The sequence below is a fragment of the Trachemys scripta genome, chromosome 3, assembly GCF_013100865.1.
Source record: "Trachemys scripta elegans isolate TJP31775 chromosome 3, CAS_Tse_1.0, whole genome shotgun sequence".
In the NCBI taxonomy this organism is placed as follows: domain Eukaryota; kingdom Metazoa; phylum Chordata; order Testudines; family Emydidae; genus Trachemys; species Trachemys scripta.
Window position 1 is genome coordinate 115477143 of NC_048300.1, and position 19843 is coordinate 115496985.

Sequence of the window (19843 nt, forward strand, 5' to 3'; positions counted from 1 at the left end):
TCAGTTCAGAAACGTCTTAAGTCAAACATCATAAAGTCGAGGACTGCCTGTATCAGGTTAGCTGTAATGAAAGTTTCAGAGAGGTCAGGTAGTATGAGCACAGAGAGAGCCTCTATCCATTGTCATATTGTTTAGTGCCACTAGGGATGTCTCTGCACTGTGCCTTGGCCTTGAAAATCAGTTGTGAAGAATCCACGATGTTGGCAAATGCTATGTGATGTTGGAGTTTGGGTTCTGAATGATTTTGCTTAAGAGTGTGAGGTTGGAGGGGTGACCTGTGTCACATGTTTGTGTCTGGATGATCAGGCAGTCTATTGTATTGTTCAGGAAGAAAGGAAAAGTTACTTCTCTGAAGGAGATTTTGAGAAGCTGTTAGTAGTGGACATAATTTCTCTTCTCTGACTTTCACCGTACATGAATTTGTTTTGCATATAGTGTTCCACTATTCGTAATGGATAGTAGTATGTGATGGGGCCAAATTCTATCAGGGCAGCAGGGTGATTAGTGCCATCCAGTCCGTCTTCAAGTGTACGGCCTCAGTGAGTTTCTCCTAAATACAGTTGATCTTTTCTGCAAGTTAGGATAGGAGCTTTTCAGAGCACTCAGTGCTTGGGTCCAGTATCTGGATGATGCAATCTGGGATGATTAGCTAGGCGGATAATATTTTTCTAAGTAAATTGCTTCTAAGATCCAAAGAAAGTTTGAAGGAACTTCATTCAGTAATTCTATTATTCAGCAGTGTTACAAGAGTCTTATCATTATTAACTGTCTCAAATCTGTGCAATTGCTGCTTGGTCATTATCTTCAAGGATGGTAACAGAATACTTTATGGTAAGATCTTCAGGTCAGGTATTGTGTGTGCGCGTGTGTACAGTGGTATCACAGTGGAGCCTCAATCTTAATTTGTGCCTGTGGGTACTACTACAATACAGAAATAATAAAATTGTGTATTGAAATGTTTTACACCCAATGTATTCTATGAAGCTAAGTAGGATGAAGCACTTCAACCTCTTATTAACTATCTAAACAGACTACATGAATAAAGAGGCTTTTAAAAAAGTAAGTGTACCAGGCCATGATACATCATAATCCTATAGGGAGCAATTTTTTTTCTTACTAAGTATTCATGCTATTCCTTTTGAAGTTTAAATTTTGTAACTGCTTGAAACCTTTCAACCAATTGTGCAAGCTATTAGCATGGTTGAAAGAGAGTTCTTTGCTGCGCCCACCTACTACAAATGAAACATTGTTCTTAACAGACTATATAACGTGACTTAATAGCAGCAGGAGGAGATAAAAAAAAAATCGAATCCTAAAATCCCAGATAGCAGATGGTAGATCTCAAATTGCATGCTTTAAGTAACAAGTATGTGCCTTGAAAGGCATAGACGTTTGAACCTAAAATTATACTGTGCTGTCTGTTTTCACAGTAGAGGACATTTTAGGATTATTTTGTAGAGATCACTTTTTTCCCCCCTTTCTTTGCATTTTATCAAAAAACAGCTTTGTTCCTAAACTGTTATTAAAGGGCAATGAAATTATATTCAGCATTATTAATATTAGGGATGAGCCCAAGTCATCACTATTCCATCTGTGCTTAAATATTTTTAACTTTCTGTTCTTTAGGTTTTTAATTATATTTACAGAGAAAGAGAAAAATAATACATATGCTTTAATCAGATTAAATTTAGAGCAAATAAAATAACACAGAGAAAAAACTACTTAAAAATAGTTGTATTTATATTCCACAATTTGCTCAAATACTGTTTTTTTCTTATAAACTTTCTACAGGATGTTTTAAAACAACTTCTTCACGTTGTTTGTTGACTATGTACTTAAGGAATTTCAGGCAAATAGTTCTGGTTGTTTTTACAGCTTAACACATGTACAGTATCAAAATGATGGTAGTCACATGCAGTCCATATGAGATTCTAACATGACATTTAATGAATTTTCTGATGTTGACCACCCCTTTGATGCTGAAGGTAGTGCATCTGTAGAAAGAAGTGACTGTAGATTTGGGTTACTGCTCTCTGCATCTTCCAGTTTTTCAGTGTTGTCCTCCCAATTAATGTGGAATCTTGTGACTCTGGGGTTAGATGCCAAAATATTCCTTTGTAGCTGGAGAAGGAGAAAGTATATTAGTTGTGTGTGCATGCAAGATTACTATATAAATTTATGTACAAACATAACTAATCTCTACAAATTTATGGCACTTGAACTTTAATCTACAGATGCTGCATATGTATCAGGAACAGATGTTTACCATACAGAATCAATCCATCTAGTCCAGCATCCTGCCTCAGTGGCCAAACTTGATTCAGAGGATGACATAGAGCCCTCATCTTGCACCAAGCTAAATGTGCCATGCTCACCCGAAGAGAGTAGATTTCCTTCTTAACATCCCACCCTAAACATGCGATTTGAGTGTGTTTATCTTAGCTTGCATATATACAAACGTTCAGCACAGAATTAAATTATCCAGTCCTGGTTTAAAAAAAAAAAAAAATCTAGGCAAAGTCTGAGGCAACTAACCTGCAGCAGTGAATTGCACAAACTGATTATACAATGTGCAAAGTAGTAATACTGTTTATTTGCTCTAATTACATCGTGTCTCTTTTTTCTTCTCTGATCCTGCAATCCTGCCTCATGTTAGTAACACTACTCTGCGAGTTGTTTTTCCATATGTGTGCTTTAGATCACATTTTGATCTTGACTTAATTGTATTTAATTTAATTCCTATTTAAAAAAATCTGAAAACGTACTTAGCTTTGGAACAGGAAGGTGACCTGGCCTCATTTAGATAGTATTGTTGGCCCTTATTTTTCTTTTGACAAGATGACAGGTATGTGTTTATGGATATAGCCAAAAAATGTATTCATTTTTCACTGCCTCTCCTTTCTACTTTTTAATTAAGATACTCTGGAAAGTTTGTTGTTAACTATTGAAAACGTGCATATTACAGCAGGGTTTAAGACACCAGAATCTCCCATGTTGCAGAACCATCTGCCCCCATCATGAAAGAAGCTTAGCTTCCTTAGCAGTATGAGTTCTGTGGCTCTGATTCTTGCGCACACACACACTTGCCAAATGGAAGGCAGTACTCTACACTATCCCTCGAAGTCACTGCATATGGATCACAGTACAATCAATTAATTATTACACTAATCATGGGAAAACTCTGTCCTAGAGCTAAAAACTGACCTTTTTCTCTAAAGAAAGAACAGTCATTGAGTAATTCCTCTTACCCAAATTGACAACCTTTTATTTTCAAACCTGATTTGCTTATTTCCCCTTCAATTATAATTATCTTTTTAACCAACACATCTTCAATTCAAACTAAATGTCTAAATTCTGCACAGAAGAATTCTAATTTAGCCAAGGATTCTGCACTTTCATCGTGTGCCCTGCCACCAGAATTGCTAGATAAAATTAAGAACCTCCTGGAGTATTGGTGAGTGAAAATGGTTCAGAAGCAGTTTGCTGCTTTTTTGTTAAAAGCAGGGTTAACTTTGCATAAACAAATGATACTACATTAAAGTAGTAGTTGAGGTTTTTTTGTTTGTTTGTTTGTTTGTTCAAGTACTTTTGAAGAAACTTGGATATTTAGAGGCCAAAACGTTAGCATTTACACAATAAAAAATGGCATAAAAAGAAATGATTATGAAGTCAAAAAATGGGGGAAAGAAAGGAACAGATTGGAGATTTAAGGTGAAGATATTCAAAAGTTAATAGCAACTTTCGGTGGCCAACTCGAGGCCCCTTCAAGTGGCCTGATTTTCAGGAACTGCTATGCACATGACCCCTGAAAATTAGGCCCCTGTGGGGTGTCTCAGGTTAGGCACACCAAATCACTGGTCATTTCTGAAAATCGTGGCCTTAAGTGTCTTTTAGTGATCCACAATTTAAGTGTAGTTATATCAGGATATCATTTTTTGGGAATGTGTGGCTTTTCTCTGGCCTAATTATTGCAGTACATGCATTATTCTGGTCCACTCTTCAGATTTTAACATCATATCATTTACCTATAATGGAAAAACAATTTTACCTCATTACCCTCCCCCATTAGCCTTCTAACATCAGTTTATATACATTACTTCCTTAAATTTCCATGCAAATAAAGGCCCTGGCCCCGACAAGGTGTTCCATGGAGGCAGACCACTGTGCCCTCATAGAACCCCAATGACTTCCACGGGGGTGTGTCTATGTGGAACACCTTGCAGGTGAACAAACATTTCCCAATGCCCTCCCTCTGTGCAGTGTTGTGTTCCAAATAGTTCTTCTTTGACAAGTAATTTTAATGCAAGTCCTAACTTAGTTTAACAAAAAACAGACTTTTTTCTAGCTCATGCTCTTAGTTTAGATTTTGTGTTTTGATATTTTTAAGTCAAATATGTGACTTAGCAACTATGTGTGCTTATTCAACCCACTCTAATCAGGTCAGTCTCCACAGCCCAAATGTGGCCCATCTCCAGTTTTTGTTAATAGGAATATCAATTATGATATTTGTGATATAGATATTTGTCCATTAGGAAATGGAAAGAGACCAACACCTCATTTCACATAATCCATGTAAAGTGGCAATACCTTCTGATCACTACTGATCTGGGAAGGATTCTGGATGAAAACCTGTATCCCAATCCCCTTCAAAACTATGATAACTATGTGTCACCTTAAATTTGTTTGCTAAATCTTTTGTTTTTGCTTGATTTGATAGCTAGTTTTGTATCGCTTAAGGCAGTGATACTCAGACTGAGGCTCAGAAGCCAAAGTAGTTCTTTAATGTGTCTCCTGTGGTCATTGCAGCACATGATATTAAAAAACTGTGATTTAATTATTAACTGATCTAAGTTATTAACCTATCAGGCTGCTTTTGCTATGTTATTAACCAACTGTAGTTGATAAAATAATACTCAGTCACTCATTTTGCTGTAAGAATTATATATATATAATAATAATAATAATATATAAACTAAATATTTCCGCGGCATACTGTTTAAATATGAATATATAATACTATAGTAAATGAAACAATGAATTCACACTACTGTGGCTCTTCTGGGTAATGCTGATTGCTAATTTGGTTCCTGAACCACCGAGGTCTGAGTATCACTGGCTTAAGGAATTGTTTGGTTTTGTGTTTTAAGAAAGACAGACTATTGAATAGAACATTTCTTACCTTAGAAAAGTCTGGTTTTACTGGAGGATTCTCTCTCAATTCTGTTTCAGTATATTCATTGTTTACATAATAGCCGACTCTAATAAATTCTTGGCCTCGATAGGTACATGTAATTAACACAACTGTTACACCTACTGCATCTGCATCTGGAATAAGTCCTGGATTAGGAGCGTCAGCCTAAAATGTAGAAGGAAAAGGTTATTGAAACAATACAGATTGATCTACCTCGTCTCCAATTTTATACCATATGGCTATCTAGCAGGGGGCAGTAGGGTTATATGTCACATCCATCATGTGGATTAAGCAATGGCTGTGCACAAATTTTAAACTGATGATTCATGCATAGTCGGGAGATAGAGTGCAAGCACATCTACTCTGCTCTCTCAGTAATTGCAACCTTGGATTTAGGGCACTACTCTCTAGAGATACATAGCAATTCAGTCTCCAGGGTTTATTTGTTTGTTTTTTGTTATTTCTGAAACCTAGATGAACAGGCAGCTTTTGCATCTGAAATTGGTTTTTTTGACCAATTACCAGGTAATCTGTAGTTCGGGCAGGTGCACCAATGTCCCTCCAACTCTGCTGTGCCACTGTTCTCCACCCCAACCTTGAAAGATAACCCTTGCTAGTTTATTTTTCATGAGGTCTGTGAGGTTACACTGGGGTGCATATGTTTTCATAGCTGATTGATTAATCTGGTAAAGAAAAAACTGCAAATCATACTTCAGCAAGGAGAGGGGACTGAATTGCAGTGAGGTTTGAGCTATTCCATAGGCTAATGAGAGAAGGAACCAGTATGCCTTTTGTCTCTAGGATGTCCAGGTGCCCAGTTTTCAACTTATTGCGGGGAGGGGGAGGGCAGGGAGGTGCTGGTTCATCACCCACGTCAGCCCCTACTCAGCCAGGGCCACCTCCTACCTGCATTGGGCAGCTGCAGCTCCCAGCCCCAGGGAAAGAGCAGCGAGTAACAGGGGAGAGGGAGAAAGAGGAGCAAACGGAGGGCAGGACCTCAAGGGAAGAGGTGAGGCAGGGAGGGTGGGACCTCGGGGAGAAGGGGCAGGCCAGTTCCAGCATTCTTGCTGGAGTGTCCGGTTTTTAAATATTACAAAGTTGGCAACCCTATTTGCCTTCCTCCCCATAACTTAGTTTGTTACAGTGTGTGTTGTTAAATGCAATTCTCTCTTCACTTGGAGAGTAGGGTTACCATATTTTGAGCCTCCAAAAGGAGGACACTCCACGGGGCCACGGCCCCGCCCCCAGCCCTGCCCCTTCCCTAAAGTCCCCGCCCCAACTCCGCCCCCTCCCCTGCTTCCCGCGAACATTTGATTCACGGGAAGCCTGAAGCAGGTAACGGGGGTGTGGGGGAGGAGGCGTGGCCCAGGCTGGTCCCCCCGGCGTTTCCAGCCTGGGTCGGCTCGGGCCCCGGGGTGCCGGGCCCAGCCCCCGGCCGAGCACCCCCGGCCCGCCCAGCACTGCCAGTCCCCGGCCTGGCCCCCGGACGCCCAGCCGAGCACCCCCTGGCCCCGCCGGCCCCCGGCCGAACACCCCTGGCCCGCTCAGCACCCCCCGGCCCGGCCCCAGCCCCCCGGCCAAGCACCCCCCAGCCCGCTTAGCACCCCCCCCGGCTCCGCCGGTCCCTGGCCCCGCCCCCGGTCCCCAGACATGTCCGGCTTTTTGGGATTTCCTCCCGGACGGGGATTTGGAGCCCAAAAAGCCGGACATGTCCGGGAAAATCCAGACGTATGGTAACCCTATTGGAGAGAACTTCTGACACATTTTCAACCAGTAACTCAGGCCTAATTAATATGCATTAATCTTTCTAAATGATCTAGCAGTGGCAGTCTCATTGTTAATAAAAAAATATGTATCATAAAATGGGGCTCAACCCCAATCTTTTGAAATGCTTTTTGGCTATAACTTATTGTTGAATTTTTTGTTTCACCCTATACCTAGGACTTGTAACAATGCATGTTTCTTCACGGGATCATTGCATATACTGCTTCATGTTTACAAATCAGCAATTAAGCACTGCACTGCTCTGCACTATTGCTGGGAAAGTTACAGCCAAACATATTTCTAATAGTTTATTATACAGTCTAGTACTGTGGCCTGTTGAGCTAGTTGATCATATGTCATTGGCTCCTGTTCTCTGTCTCCTTGATTCTACAAGTATCCATAAACCAGCCTAGATACCTTAACTAGGGGCTGTGGCTACTGAGAAGAAGAAAGAGATGTTACACCCCTTGGGGACAACAGCCACCAGTGTGGTGGGAATAGCCACGCAGTATTATCCAAAATCAGGCAGGGACAAGGCAGTCAGGCAATATATCTAAAATCGAAAGGCTAAGACACAAAATGAGTTACACCCTAGCAAGGGAAATAAAAGGCAATAAGAAAAAATTATAAATACATAAGGAGCAAGAGAAAGATGAAGGAACATGTAGGTCCACTAGTTAGCTGGGAAGGAGAGCTAACGGATCATATCAAGAAGGTTGAGGTCTATAATGCCTGTTTTAAGTCAGTCTTCACTAAAAAGATTAATGGTGACCAGATGCTTAACACAATTATTAACAACAAGAAGGAGGCAGAAACACAAGCCAGAATAGGGAAAGAACAGGTAAAAGAATATTCAGATGAGTTAGATATATTCAAATGGACAAAACCTGATGAAATTCATCCCACAGCACTTAAGGAACTGTCTGAAGCAATATCAGAACTGCTAGCAATTATCTTCAGGAACTCATGGAGGTAAAGTCGCAGAGGACTGGATAAGGGCAAACATAGCACATATCTTTAAAAGGTATCTTTAAGAGGACCCAGAAATTATAGATCAGTCAACCTAACTTGGATACTTGGAAAGATACTGGAACAAAAATATTAAACAATCAATTTGTAAGCATCTAGAGGACAACAGGGTAATTAGCAATAGCCAACATGGATTTGTCAGAAACAAATCATGCCGAACCAACCTAATTTCCTTCTTGCACGGGGTATTGGCCTAGTGGATCAGAGGGAAGAAGTAGATGTGATAGATCTTGAATTTAGTAAGGCTTTTGACACAGTCAGTCCTACATGATATTCTCATAAGCAAACTAGGGAAATGTGGTCTAGATGAAATTACTATAAGGTGGATGCACAACTGGTTGAAAAACAGTACTCAAAAAGTAGTTATCAATGGTTTTCTGTCAAACTGCAAGGACATATCTAGTGTGGTACTGTAGGCGTCTGTCCTGGGTCCAGTGCTATTCAGTATTTTTAAAAATGACTTTGAGAATGGAATGGAGAGTATGCTTTTAAAATCTGCAGATGAAATCAATGGGGGAAGGGCTGCTAGCACTTGGGAGGGCAGGATTAGAATTCAAAATGACCTTAAAATGAAGAGCTGGTCTGAAATCAATAAGATGCAATTCGGTAAAGACAAGTGCAAAGTACTATGCTTAGGAAGGAAAAATCAAATGCACAACTACAAAATGAAGAATAATTGACTAGGCAGTAGCGCTACTGAAAAGGATCTGGGGGTTATTGTGGCATATGAGCAAACAATATGATGCAGTTGTGAAAAAGGCATATATCATTTTGGGCTGTATGAACAAGAGTGTCATATGTAAGACATGGGAGGTAACTCTCCCATTGTACTTGGCATTGGAAAGGCCTCAGCTGGTGAATTGTCCCCAGTCCCTGGCACCACACAGAAAGACATGGACAAATTTGAGAGAGAGTCCAGAGGGGAGCAACAAAAATGATAAAAGGTTTAGAAAACCTGACCTTGGGGAAAAGGTTAAAAAGATGGGCATGTTTAGTCTTGGGAAAAGATGCCTATGGGGAGACATGAGAACAGTCTTCAAGTATGTTTAGAGCTGTTATAAACAGGATGGTAATCAATTGTTCTCCCTGTCCACTGGTATTGAAGGTGGGATACGAAGTAATGGGCTTAATCTGCAGTAAGGGAGATTTAGGTTAGATATTAGGAAAAACTTTCTAACTAGGAGGATAATTGAGAGCTGGAATAGGCATCCAAGGGAGTTTGTGGAATCCACGTCACTGGAGGTTCTGGCTGAACTTCACTTACTACAGTTATGCCACCAGAAAATTTGGCCCCATATGAAAATATACATACTCAGGCACATACAATACTTGCTTCTTCACCTGCCAATGAAATGCAGATGCTTCTGGGGAAAGATTTAGCAATTCCATCAATGCACAACAGATTTATACAGAGAGTGAAAACAGTGGTTTGAAACTGCAGGGAGCATTTAAATAGGCAGAATTTAATTAAGAAAATTGTGTTATAGAAAGGCATGACCCTGTCTAGACTAGGAGAATGAAGTATTCAGCGAACATGTTTTAGTCTGTTGCATTGTATATGGGTTCTTATATAGCACTCATCACCGCAGTAGCTGAGTGCCTTCCAGTGGTGCATTAAGTGATGTGACTAAAAACATCTGTCACATGTTGTATGTTCTCTCAGTGTTGGTTAATGTATGTTAACACATTTTTAAAGCCACTTAGCACCTGACATAGACAAAGACTAGCCTTTAAAACATGTTATCTGGTCATGGTCATTAGCTTGTCCCTTACTAATAACCACAACCAGTTAACATCTTTTTTAAATGCCACTGTCTTCATCTATACTAGGTACAAAGTGTTGTTTAACAATGTGTTAGTTAACATATGTAAACTATTTACGTTTGCCAAACTCACCTAATTTTCCTAGTCTAAACAGCACCACCGAGTCACCCTTTTGTGCAGAAAGTGCTGTGAGATCTTTAATGTCCACAAGTGCTCAGAACTTTGATTTTACATCTTATCAAAAGATTGCCCCTACAGCAACACAGCATCCTATGCTGGGGCATTGGTTCAGTTACTGACTCAGAGGGAAGAAAATACTGCCTGTTGAATCACCAACATGACTTCCTGCAGTACTCTGCGCCTTGTTCTTGGTGGCAGAGACGCCGACTTTCTAATGTGGTGGGGGATGCTCCCCTGGGCTCCTCCCTGGCCCTGCCCCCACTTCACCCCTTCCCCCAAAACCCCACCCCTGCCCTGCCTTGCCTCTTCGCACCCCATTCCACCCCCTCCCCTGAGTGTTCTCACTCCTCCCCGCTAGTGCCTCTTGCACGCCGCAGAACAGCTGATCACGGGAGGCGCTGGGGGAAAGGGGAGGTTCTGACCAGCGGGGCCGCCGGCAGGTAGCAGGTGCTGGGGAAAGGGGAGGCACTGATTGGGGGGGTTGCTGGTGGATGCTGAGCACCCATTTTTTTCCATGGGTGCTCCAGCCCTGGAGCACCCACAGAGTCAGCACCTATGCTTGGTGGTCTTCCATTTAAGTATTAACCAGGCCCAATCCCTCTTGTGAAATTTGATGATCAAAGTTTAATATACTTTGGGCTGCAGGTACTTTCCTAAAGAAACAGGTAGGAGAACTTCACTGTGTTACAGGAGAGCTTGTACAGAATCTTGCACGGGATCTATTCCAATATAACCAATGTTCTCTATGTCTAACGCCTAGTTTGGCTGAGGTAAGATAAATATTCATAGTTGAAACATGATAAATGATTCCTTCCTGTGTAAATATCATATCTGGGGGACATGTGAAGTTTGGACAATCAGGGTTACATGTATAACATGTCCAAAAATGTGCCTCTTTAGATAAACAACATCAGCTCTTCCTCCTATCTCTCTCTACCACCAGCAACATTTATAACTTAAAAAATATTAATTGTAATTTTTAGTTTTAAAAATGAATCAGATTCTTCACCCAAACTAATGTATCTTTAAAATAAAAACAGGCATAAATGCCAGCTCATCTTTTTGAGCAGTGTACCACACTGCAACCCATTTCCAAAGGCATCACAAGGTTACAGACCACTTCCGTCAATTTACATAGTAAGTTGTTATGACTAAAGGGTTAAAACTTGATAGTGGAAGAAATTCTAATAAGGGAAGTAATTTCTCATACATCTTCTTTATTGTTAGTGGGGAGAAAATAGCCCCAGTATTGAAACCTAATTAATAGTGAAGTGCTTAGAGAATGATTTGTATATAAAAAACTGCTAAATGTATCCACCTTCCTGCTCTTATTGCTGTGCCTTTGACCTGCCCTGTAAAATAAAGTTTTCCTTTATCCGAAAGTTTCAGATGTGCTCTGAAGCATTCGAATAATTGGGATTTACATGTTTATTCAAGATGCCTTAGACATTTTCTACACATACCTGGACACCACCCTTAAAACAATTGTATCAACTGTCAGAAAGATAGAAGCTCATTCATGTCTTCAGTTATTTTCTTTAGTTATACGCATGAACTCCAGTGTATCTTTGCCATAAAATCACAGCAAACTGCAGTTCTCACGTGGGGACGGAAGTACAGTTCTTCTGGAAAGAGCTAATTTTAGTTTTAGTCTGACACTTCTGCCAGTGCAGTTTAGTCCTCTTTTACCAGACGAGGCTAGCACTGGATAAAAAGAGGTTGTGCTGAACTGAAGCTATGTCTACACTACAAGCTCTACAGTAGCATACCTATAGTTGTGCTGCTGTAGCGTAGTCACTTGTTTTCTGTCACTGTAGTCAATCCACCTCCTCAAGAGGCAATAACTATGTCAATGGAAGAATGTTTCCGTCGACCTAGCTGTGTCTCTACTGAGGCCTAGGTCGATTTAACAGTGTCTCTCAGGGGTGTGTGAATTTTTCACACCCCTGAACGACATAGCTACGTTGACCTAAGTTTTAGGTGTAAACCGGCCCTAAATTTTAGGTGTAGACCAGGCCTGAGTCATGGTTTTGTGATACGGAGAAAGCACCACTAGGAATTAAAGTGAGACTTAAACCAGACCAGTGCATTAAGCCACCTCACTGCCATTCTCTCCCCATTTTCCCTTAGGCACTGCCTTATTTGTAACTCTTTGGCTTTGTCAGTTGATAGCTCTTAGGATTTCCAAACATCTGAAAATTTGTGTGTGAGTCCTAATCTTCATGTGTCTCCCTGATGTGCTTCAGTGCTACACTGAGAATCCCAAACTTATTTCAAGACTTGTGACATTGTGTTGCAATTATAGCATCATGGCATGAAGATTCAAACATCATGATGCAATATTGTCTTGCTGAACAAAGATAAATAGATGGCTGTCCTGTTAAGTTTTACCATGAGCTGGTCATTGGCAGGAGGGGCCTAGACTAACCTTTTATACCCAAAGTTTCCCACAACTGCTACCCCCACCACAACCAGTGGTACACTGTTGGGAAGTGCTATCATAGACCAGCTAACTGGAATTTTTAACCACTGTGTTGTCTAAGCTTGCTTTGAGCAAGGTTAGACAACAGAACAGTTAAAATGCCAGCAGCCACCAGAGCCTTGTCTACACTAGGCCCCTCCCCCCATTCCCCTATTGATACCACAAGTGGAGCTGTAGCAGTAGGAAATTTCAGAAAAAACACGGGCTTGTGCAGACAAGGCCTTAAAGTCAGGAACAGTAGATTTAAGGAATTAACACAAAATGGTGTTTCCTAGGAAAAAATATATTATTGAAATGCTGCTTTGCTTTAGGCTGTCCCCTTTAAACATAGAATTAACTCAATTGTTTTAGCAATATTGAAAATAACAAACTTACCTGAAATACAAACATGTGCCTTCCTGCAGGAACAGGTCCTACTAAAACGGAGTCTAAAACTTGATCATACTCCTCACTTTCTGCTGAACCCACATAAATTATTTTCCATTCCAAATCTACATTAAAACAAAAACAATATTTTAAAAAATGCCCACAATTTGCACATAATTTAATTCTCTGTCTTTGAAAAAGTCAGTCTATAGCCTAATGGTCCCAGGTCTTGCTTATTTAGGACTTTAACCCAAAACTGCCTCCATAGCTGCTGGTCCATAAAGACTAAAGGCTTGTCTACAAGGGGAAATTTACTAGCATAATTATACTGCTTTAGTTATACCAATACACCCTTTGCTGCCAACATTATTCAGAAATGGTATGCCCTCTGGGAAAAGGCCGTGTAATGCCATTTTTGGACACAGGCTCCTCATGGATGGAGAGAGGGAGGGACACTGGACATAGTGACAGTAGGGAACAGTGATGTGTAGAAAGTGAAGAGCTCATTTACATGAGATAGCCATGGCCTAAACAGCAGCACAACATCCAAGCAGAGTTCTCCCTGCTCCGTCCCCCCCCCCCAAATTTTTTTTTTTTTTTGCAGAGCAGGCTAGCTTGTTAATTGAATAGCCCACTGTATACACACACACGGATATATAATTGATATTGTGATTACAGAATACTCTCAGTAAAGGTTTTGGTGTTTGGATGTAACCTGAATCTTGAGATGGAATTTATAACCATTTTATGTAAAATCAAATGTATTTTATGGTTTCCTAATACAATTTAAAGAAACCAAACAATACTAACAGTTCATAGGTTTCCTGGCCCATTTATATTGCTGTGCTTACTCTCTGCCCCCACTCTCTGTTTAAAAACTAAAACTATCAACTAACATCCATTAGCTCTTACGTCTGCTTATTTTTAACTTTCACTTTCCAGTTAAAACACACACATGGCAGAACTAACCCGCCAGAATTCTTGCATTTTAAACAGACAGTAAAAGGTCACTATGATGGGTTTTGCTTATTGAAAGATGCTATTTGTGATTATTTCCTTTTTTTAAAATGGAACTTATTTTAAAATCTGTTTCAAAGAGTGCCTTTAAAAAAAAACCCTGATGCGACACATTTTCATCTTGTCTTTCAGTGTGGAACAATGCCCTGATCATGCATATACTGTCATTAGCACATACTCCTGTGCCATTCCATAGTCTTCAACAAGACACTCTGCACAGGTGCAAACAGGAGTCTATGTTAGGTATTCCTGATGCAGGGCAGGAGCCTAAGGGCTTGTCTACACTGGCAACTTGCAGTGCTACAACTTTCTTGCTCAGGGGTGTGAAAAAACACCCCCTCCCTCCCCCCCCCCGAGCGCAGCAAGTTTTAGCGCTGTAAAGCGCCAGTGTAGACAGTGCACCAGTGCTGGGAGCTACGCCCCTCGTGGGGGTGGGTGTTTTTAGAGCACTGGGAGAGCTCTCTCCCAGCGCTCTGCCACGACCACACAAGCCATGTTAAAGCGCTGCCAGTATAGACTAGCCCTAAGTAAGGAAAAAAATGCGACATTGTAACACAACTTGGCTGCTTTATGATTCGTGTCACTGTTTTTCATCATACTTTTTTGTATGTTTATTTTTTAAATGGCATAACTCATAGGATTCAGGAAGGCATTTTTCTCCCTTTGTATAGCACAGCATAATTTTCCAGGTGCTGGATAGGAATTATTTGCCTACCTTTGAAGTATCTGGTATTGCCAAGACAAGATATCAGACTAGACAGGTAAATGGTCAGACCCACTACGGCAATTCCTATGTAAATATACCACACACAATTGAGGAGTATTGTGTAGGCCAGGAAAGTTCATAGCATAACCATTATAAGCCACATTCTGGACTGATAGTTTACCACATTTCAGACTAGGAATAATATTGGGGGGGGGGTGGTACAGAGAGACTAAAAGCTATTTCATAAATTATATGCCAGGGGTCGTCAACCTTTCAGAAATGGTATGCCGAGTCTTCATTTATTCACTCTAATTTAAGGTTTCGCGTGCCAGTAATACATTTTAATGCTTTTAGAAGGTCTCTTTCTATAAGTCTATAATATATAACTAAACTATTGTTGTATGTAAAGTAAATAAGGTTTTTAAAATGTTTAAGAAGCTTCATTTAAAATTAAATTAAAATGCAAAGCCCCCTGGACCTGTGGCCAGGACCCGGGCAGTGTGCGTGCCACTGAAAATCAGCTTGCGTGCTACTTTCGGCACGCATTGCATAGGTTGCCTACCCCTGTTATATGCTAAAAAGATAACGATCAAATCCTACTTGTTTAGGACTGTGTGCCCATCAGTAACTTTTAAAATAGTTTAAATAGATGAAGTTAAAAAATTAATTTGGCAAAGGGATTGGTCTGATTTGGAGAAAAAAAAAAAAAAAAAAAAACAGTAAATGACCAAGATATTAGTGTTTGAAAATTAAAGCAAGGATACACCTTTCTTCATAAAATTTAAGAAAAGAAGATTATCTGTAATAATAATAATTTTAATGACTTATATCAGGGGTTCTCAAACTTCATTGCACCGTGACCCCCTTCTGACAACAAAGTTACTACATGACACCAGGGGGAGGGCGAGAGCCAAAACTCCGTCACCCTGGGTGGGGAGAGCAGGGGCCGGAGCCCAAGCCCTGCCACCCTGGGTCGGGGAAGAAGGGGCCACAGCCCAAGCCCTGCTGCCCTGGGTGGGAATGGAGCTTGGGCTTCAGCCCTGAGTCCCAGCAAGTCTAATGCTGGCCCTGGCGACCCCATTAGGGGTCCTGACCCATAGTTTGAGAACTGCTGACTTATATGAAAGATCAACATCTGTGGCCATGTGGAGATACACACATAGTGATTGGTGGTTATTGCTATACCTATTCTCAGTTGAAAACAGGAATAATAGTGCAAAAAAAAAAAAATTTTGACCTAAGCCGTCTTTATTTCTGCTCATTAAGCCACTAATCAACCTGGCCCAACTTTCATTTAAATCCATCTAGCGTGGAGTGTGATACATACAAATGCACACAGATAGGAAGGGAGGGTTGAAGTTTTTGCAGCACTGGTGTAATCTGTGTCTTGTCTGGAGCACCACCAATCAAACAGGCTGCTGCATTCTGCACCAGCTCTACCATCCAAGTAGTCTGAACGAGTAGCACCATGGCATGGATGCCTTGTTTACACCAGAGAAATCTTTACAAAATTTCTCACCACCTCCGTACAGGTGTTTACCGCATACCTGTACAAACGATGGCAGCTGGCCTAAACTAACACGTCTACCACTGAGAAAACTGGTGAGCTGCAATAATGCTAGAGCAACAGTTAGAGAATTTAAGAAAATGTTGAGTGTAGGCAGGGCCTCTATGGAGAATACCAGCAAGTATGATCATTAGACCAAATAGTGTGGTGTTTTCTGTGATGTGGACACTTGCCCCTGGAAACTGGTCTGACCAAATGCATTTGGTGTAAGCCTCCAACACATAATAAAATAGTAGTGACTGAAAGTTACAGATCTGGGCTGGATTTGAACCGGTGACACAAAGGTACGAAACATTCCATATAGCCTATTACCAAAGCTTTGAACTGTTTAGTTCCCCCATAAAATTAAAACAAAAATAAGTATGTTTATTTTCCCCTACCCCTTAAAATGGTGGGATCCCCATGTATCAGGTGTCAGCGACAGTGACTAGCACTATTGGATCTGTCCTCTTCATGGGGGCACAGAGAGCACAAGCTGTAAGTCAGTTGTAGCCACAGGCACTCCCACTCCTCTCTCCAACGCTTAAGTAACTTTCAGACTGGTCACTAATAGCTTGCTTCTGCCAGTGCTCTTGAGGGAAGCTAAAGGAAGCCCTCTCCCAGGCCACAGTGGTGAGACCAGTGGTCCCGGAGAGCTCCTCTGGCCAGAAGGGAAATAGATTTTGCTTTCTGCTGTAAAAATCCTGTTTGTTAACCCGCAGCACTGGCCCAATACACGGTAGGGTCACTGCTGTGAACCCTTCTGGACGATTCCTGTAGAATTTGGTGAGAGTAACCAGCACTGGAGGAGTCGCTGCTGAGCAATGCAAGAGGTTAATGCCTAGTCCACCCTCTGTACTCGGCAGTGGGTGGGTACATTGCTGACCTCACTCCCTGCACAGCGCACCCCGCTCTGTATAGGCTGGGGAGCAAAAGACTAGGTTTGAAGAGTGAACCGGAGATCCCCAGCTGGCAGGACATGGCATAGTACACCTGGACCCCCTGGCTGCCAACAAACAGCAACTTTCAAGTGAGTTCTAAAAATGTTATTTCCTTCCCCCGCCCTCCCTCTCCGGGGGGCTTAGTACCCACAATAATACTAAATCTGTAAAGAGATTCAGTCGGCTACTTTGATTATTTTCAGACATTTTGTAAAATACTAAGTGCTGCAGCTACATTTAAATTTCTCTATTTTAACCAGCCCCCCCCCCCCCCCCCCGAAAGATGTTTTCTCCAAAAAAAAAAAACCCATTGAAATCGAATATCAAAACAATGAAAATATTTCCTGGGATGTGTTTTCCCCACTTAGTGCAACATTTCCGCAGCATATCGCTTTGCTCTGCTCAGCAACAGTTCACCCCAGCTACAGGGATGCATGCTGAGATGTGCTCGTTAACCCCTCACACACACACCAACACAAAGCTGGCAACATGGCTACCACCACTCAAACAAGTTCCTGGCAACTTAAGCTTACGTTATAAAATGCAGTGTTTGGATCCGAAATACAGCAGCACTCAACTCTGCAGCTGAGGACACAATAATCAACTTTCCCTTGCCTTTCAACCTAAACGCGCCAGCCTAAGACAGAGCGTTTCTAAACAGCATTTAGATGCCTGCCAGCACATCCTTTCATCTAGTCACACCGAGGCAGAGAAGGAGAAACTGTTAAATAGTAGAAGCAGGCCTTTGCAAAGTTTAAACCTTTTAAAACCTGAAACTAGTAGCTCTGGGTTATAAAATCCGTACTGGGAAAAAATCTACTCACCTTCAGACAGATCCTCTATGCACTCAAACGTGATTTCGAATTGAAAAGGATTGTAGAAAGGAGAAGGATTATCCAACACCACTACATTGTTCACCTGAACCTTTGCCATATTTTGAAAAAAATACAAACAATAGGAATAGGGTGTTAATGCAGCACAATAAAGTCCAATGTGTTATTTTTTTGTAAAGCACAAACTCCAGTGCTAGTACTTGGTCAAGGTTGTAGAGCTGTGACTTGAGAAACTTTTTTTTTTTCTTTTATTTACAACAGGAACACTCCACACTGTTTTGCAGCTTTCCTATTTCACTAAACTACAGCCCATTCTGCTCTGTTAACTGGCAGCCTTGGCAGTGATTGGCTGCACACTGAGCTATGACCCTCCTCCTGAAGCTTCCTGAAAGAACAAGATGGGCTCCTTTGCTCTGAATAGGCTTGAAAATATTATCTGCTGCTCCACCTGCTGGCCCAGAGTAGGCTAAAGGCTTAGAACAAAGTGGCATGATTGAATCTGGGAGGAACGAAAGAAGGAAGGATGAGCTAGTCTGACGTTGTTTGAGCACTGGGCTCACAAAATGTACGGAAGGGCATCAGTGGCTGGAGTTGGCTTTTTTGTTTTTCCTCTCCTTACTTAAATTAACACCTTCCCTTTTTTCTCTTTTCTTTTTTTCCTTCCAAATCCAACGTTTCTGTATGGCCAGAGGAAAACAAAGATGTAGTTGCTGATTTTTTTCTTTTGCTAGTTTTAAATCTGTTAACCCCATTGGTTTTACTCCTGATTTACAATGTTGCATGTTAAATCATGAAATCCTTACATGAGTAGTCCTTACTGAGAGCTTGTCTACTCTTAAAATGCTGCAGCTGTGCAGCTACACCACTGTAGTCCTTCAATGTAGATACTATCTATGCTTGATGGGAGGGCTTCTCCTGTCAGTGTAGGTAATCCACCTCCCCAAGAAGCAGTAGCACACACTAGCCCTGGTCTACATCAGGGGTTAGGTCAGGAGCCATGTCTCTCAGGGGTGTGGATTTTTCACACCCCAGAGAGATGTAGCTATACCAAAGTAAATTCCTACTGTAAACTCATACAGTTAAAGCCATTGAAATCAATGGCACTGTTCATTTGACTAGTGAGTACGTGAGGAAGGGCTGTGGGATCAAGCTTATGTTATGTTATGTTTCAGGGCATGCTTTCCATAAATGGCTTTTCAGTAAAAGGGATGCTAGTTTATGAGGCTGTGGAAGAATAATTGTTATAGGCCCTGATCCTACAGTGAGCTCCACCGTGGGCATAGGGGGCAGCCTGCACAGAGCTCACGTGGGTTTGGAGCCTTAATGTTTAAATGGAATTGATCCTCATTCAAGTACCTAGAGAAATCTCAGCTTTAGGAAAGCTATTGCACAAGCATGTTCTGCCAGAAGCAACCTTTACATTACCCACAGTTCACCACCAGGGCATACTTAGATGTGTAGAAAAAAATCAAAATGCTTTAAGGTGAAATCATAAATCAGGAAGTGAGGTACAATGGGCTTGAACATCCCCTCAAGGTCCATGGGGAAGGGGCCTTCTGCATGAAGATCTCACTCTTTGCACATGGAGGATGGGGCAGTGACCCAGATCTGTGGCACCAGGTTTCTTAGCTCCAGCCTCTGAAGAGAGCAACTGGCAAGGTCAGATCTGTGGCTGGGGAGGGGACAAGATGGGCAGGGCTGGGTGAAATGCTAATTGTCTCTCTCACCTCTATGGGGAATCTACTCTCAATTAAATACAGGCTCAGGCTGTATTAATTTCTGAAAATTAATTAATTAATTTCTTGAGTGTAATAGAGTGTCTATGTAAGACAGTGTTTTAGGGCTACTGGCTGCCTGGCAAGCCTGAGTTATGCAGACAAGGAGCCACAGCAGAGCTGTAGAGGGCTGGAGGGCAGTGCTGGGGCACAGAGATTCTGTGTGGAAGCCTGTGGTCTTCAGCAGATCCCTGAAGTCACAGTGAGTTTTCCTCTCGGCTCTCTCCTGTACGTTCTTCCAGTGCAGGA

General features: G+C 41.5%; 2 protein-coding genes across 3 annotated transcripts in view; one reads left to right on the forward strand and one right to left on the reverse strand.

The window, feature by feature from the left end:
* Nucleotides 1-19843, forward strand: part of MCM9 (minichromosome maintenance 9 homologous recombination repair factor) — a 94250-nt gene that overhangs the window by 50395 nt on the left and 24012 nt on the right. The window lies entirely within an intron of this gene.
* Nucleotides 1685-18157, reverse strand: ASF1A (anti-silencing function 1A histone chaperone). The gene is made up of 4 exons (XM_034765792.1): nucleotides 17811-18157; nucleotides 12786-12901; nucleotides 5180-5356; nucleotides 1685-2121 (listed from the first exon to the last, which is right to left on the reverse strand). Exons 1-4 carry the CDS (start codon nucleotides 17917-17919, stop codon nucleotides 1909-1911), a joined length of 615 nt encoding a protein of 204 aa, XP_034621683.1. The 5' UTR covers nucleotides 17920-18157; the 3' UTR covers nucleotides 1685-1908.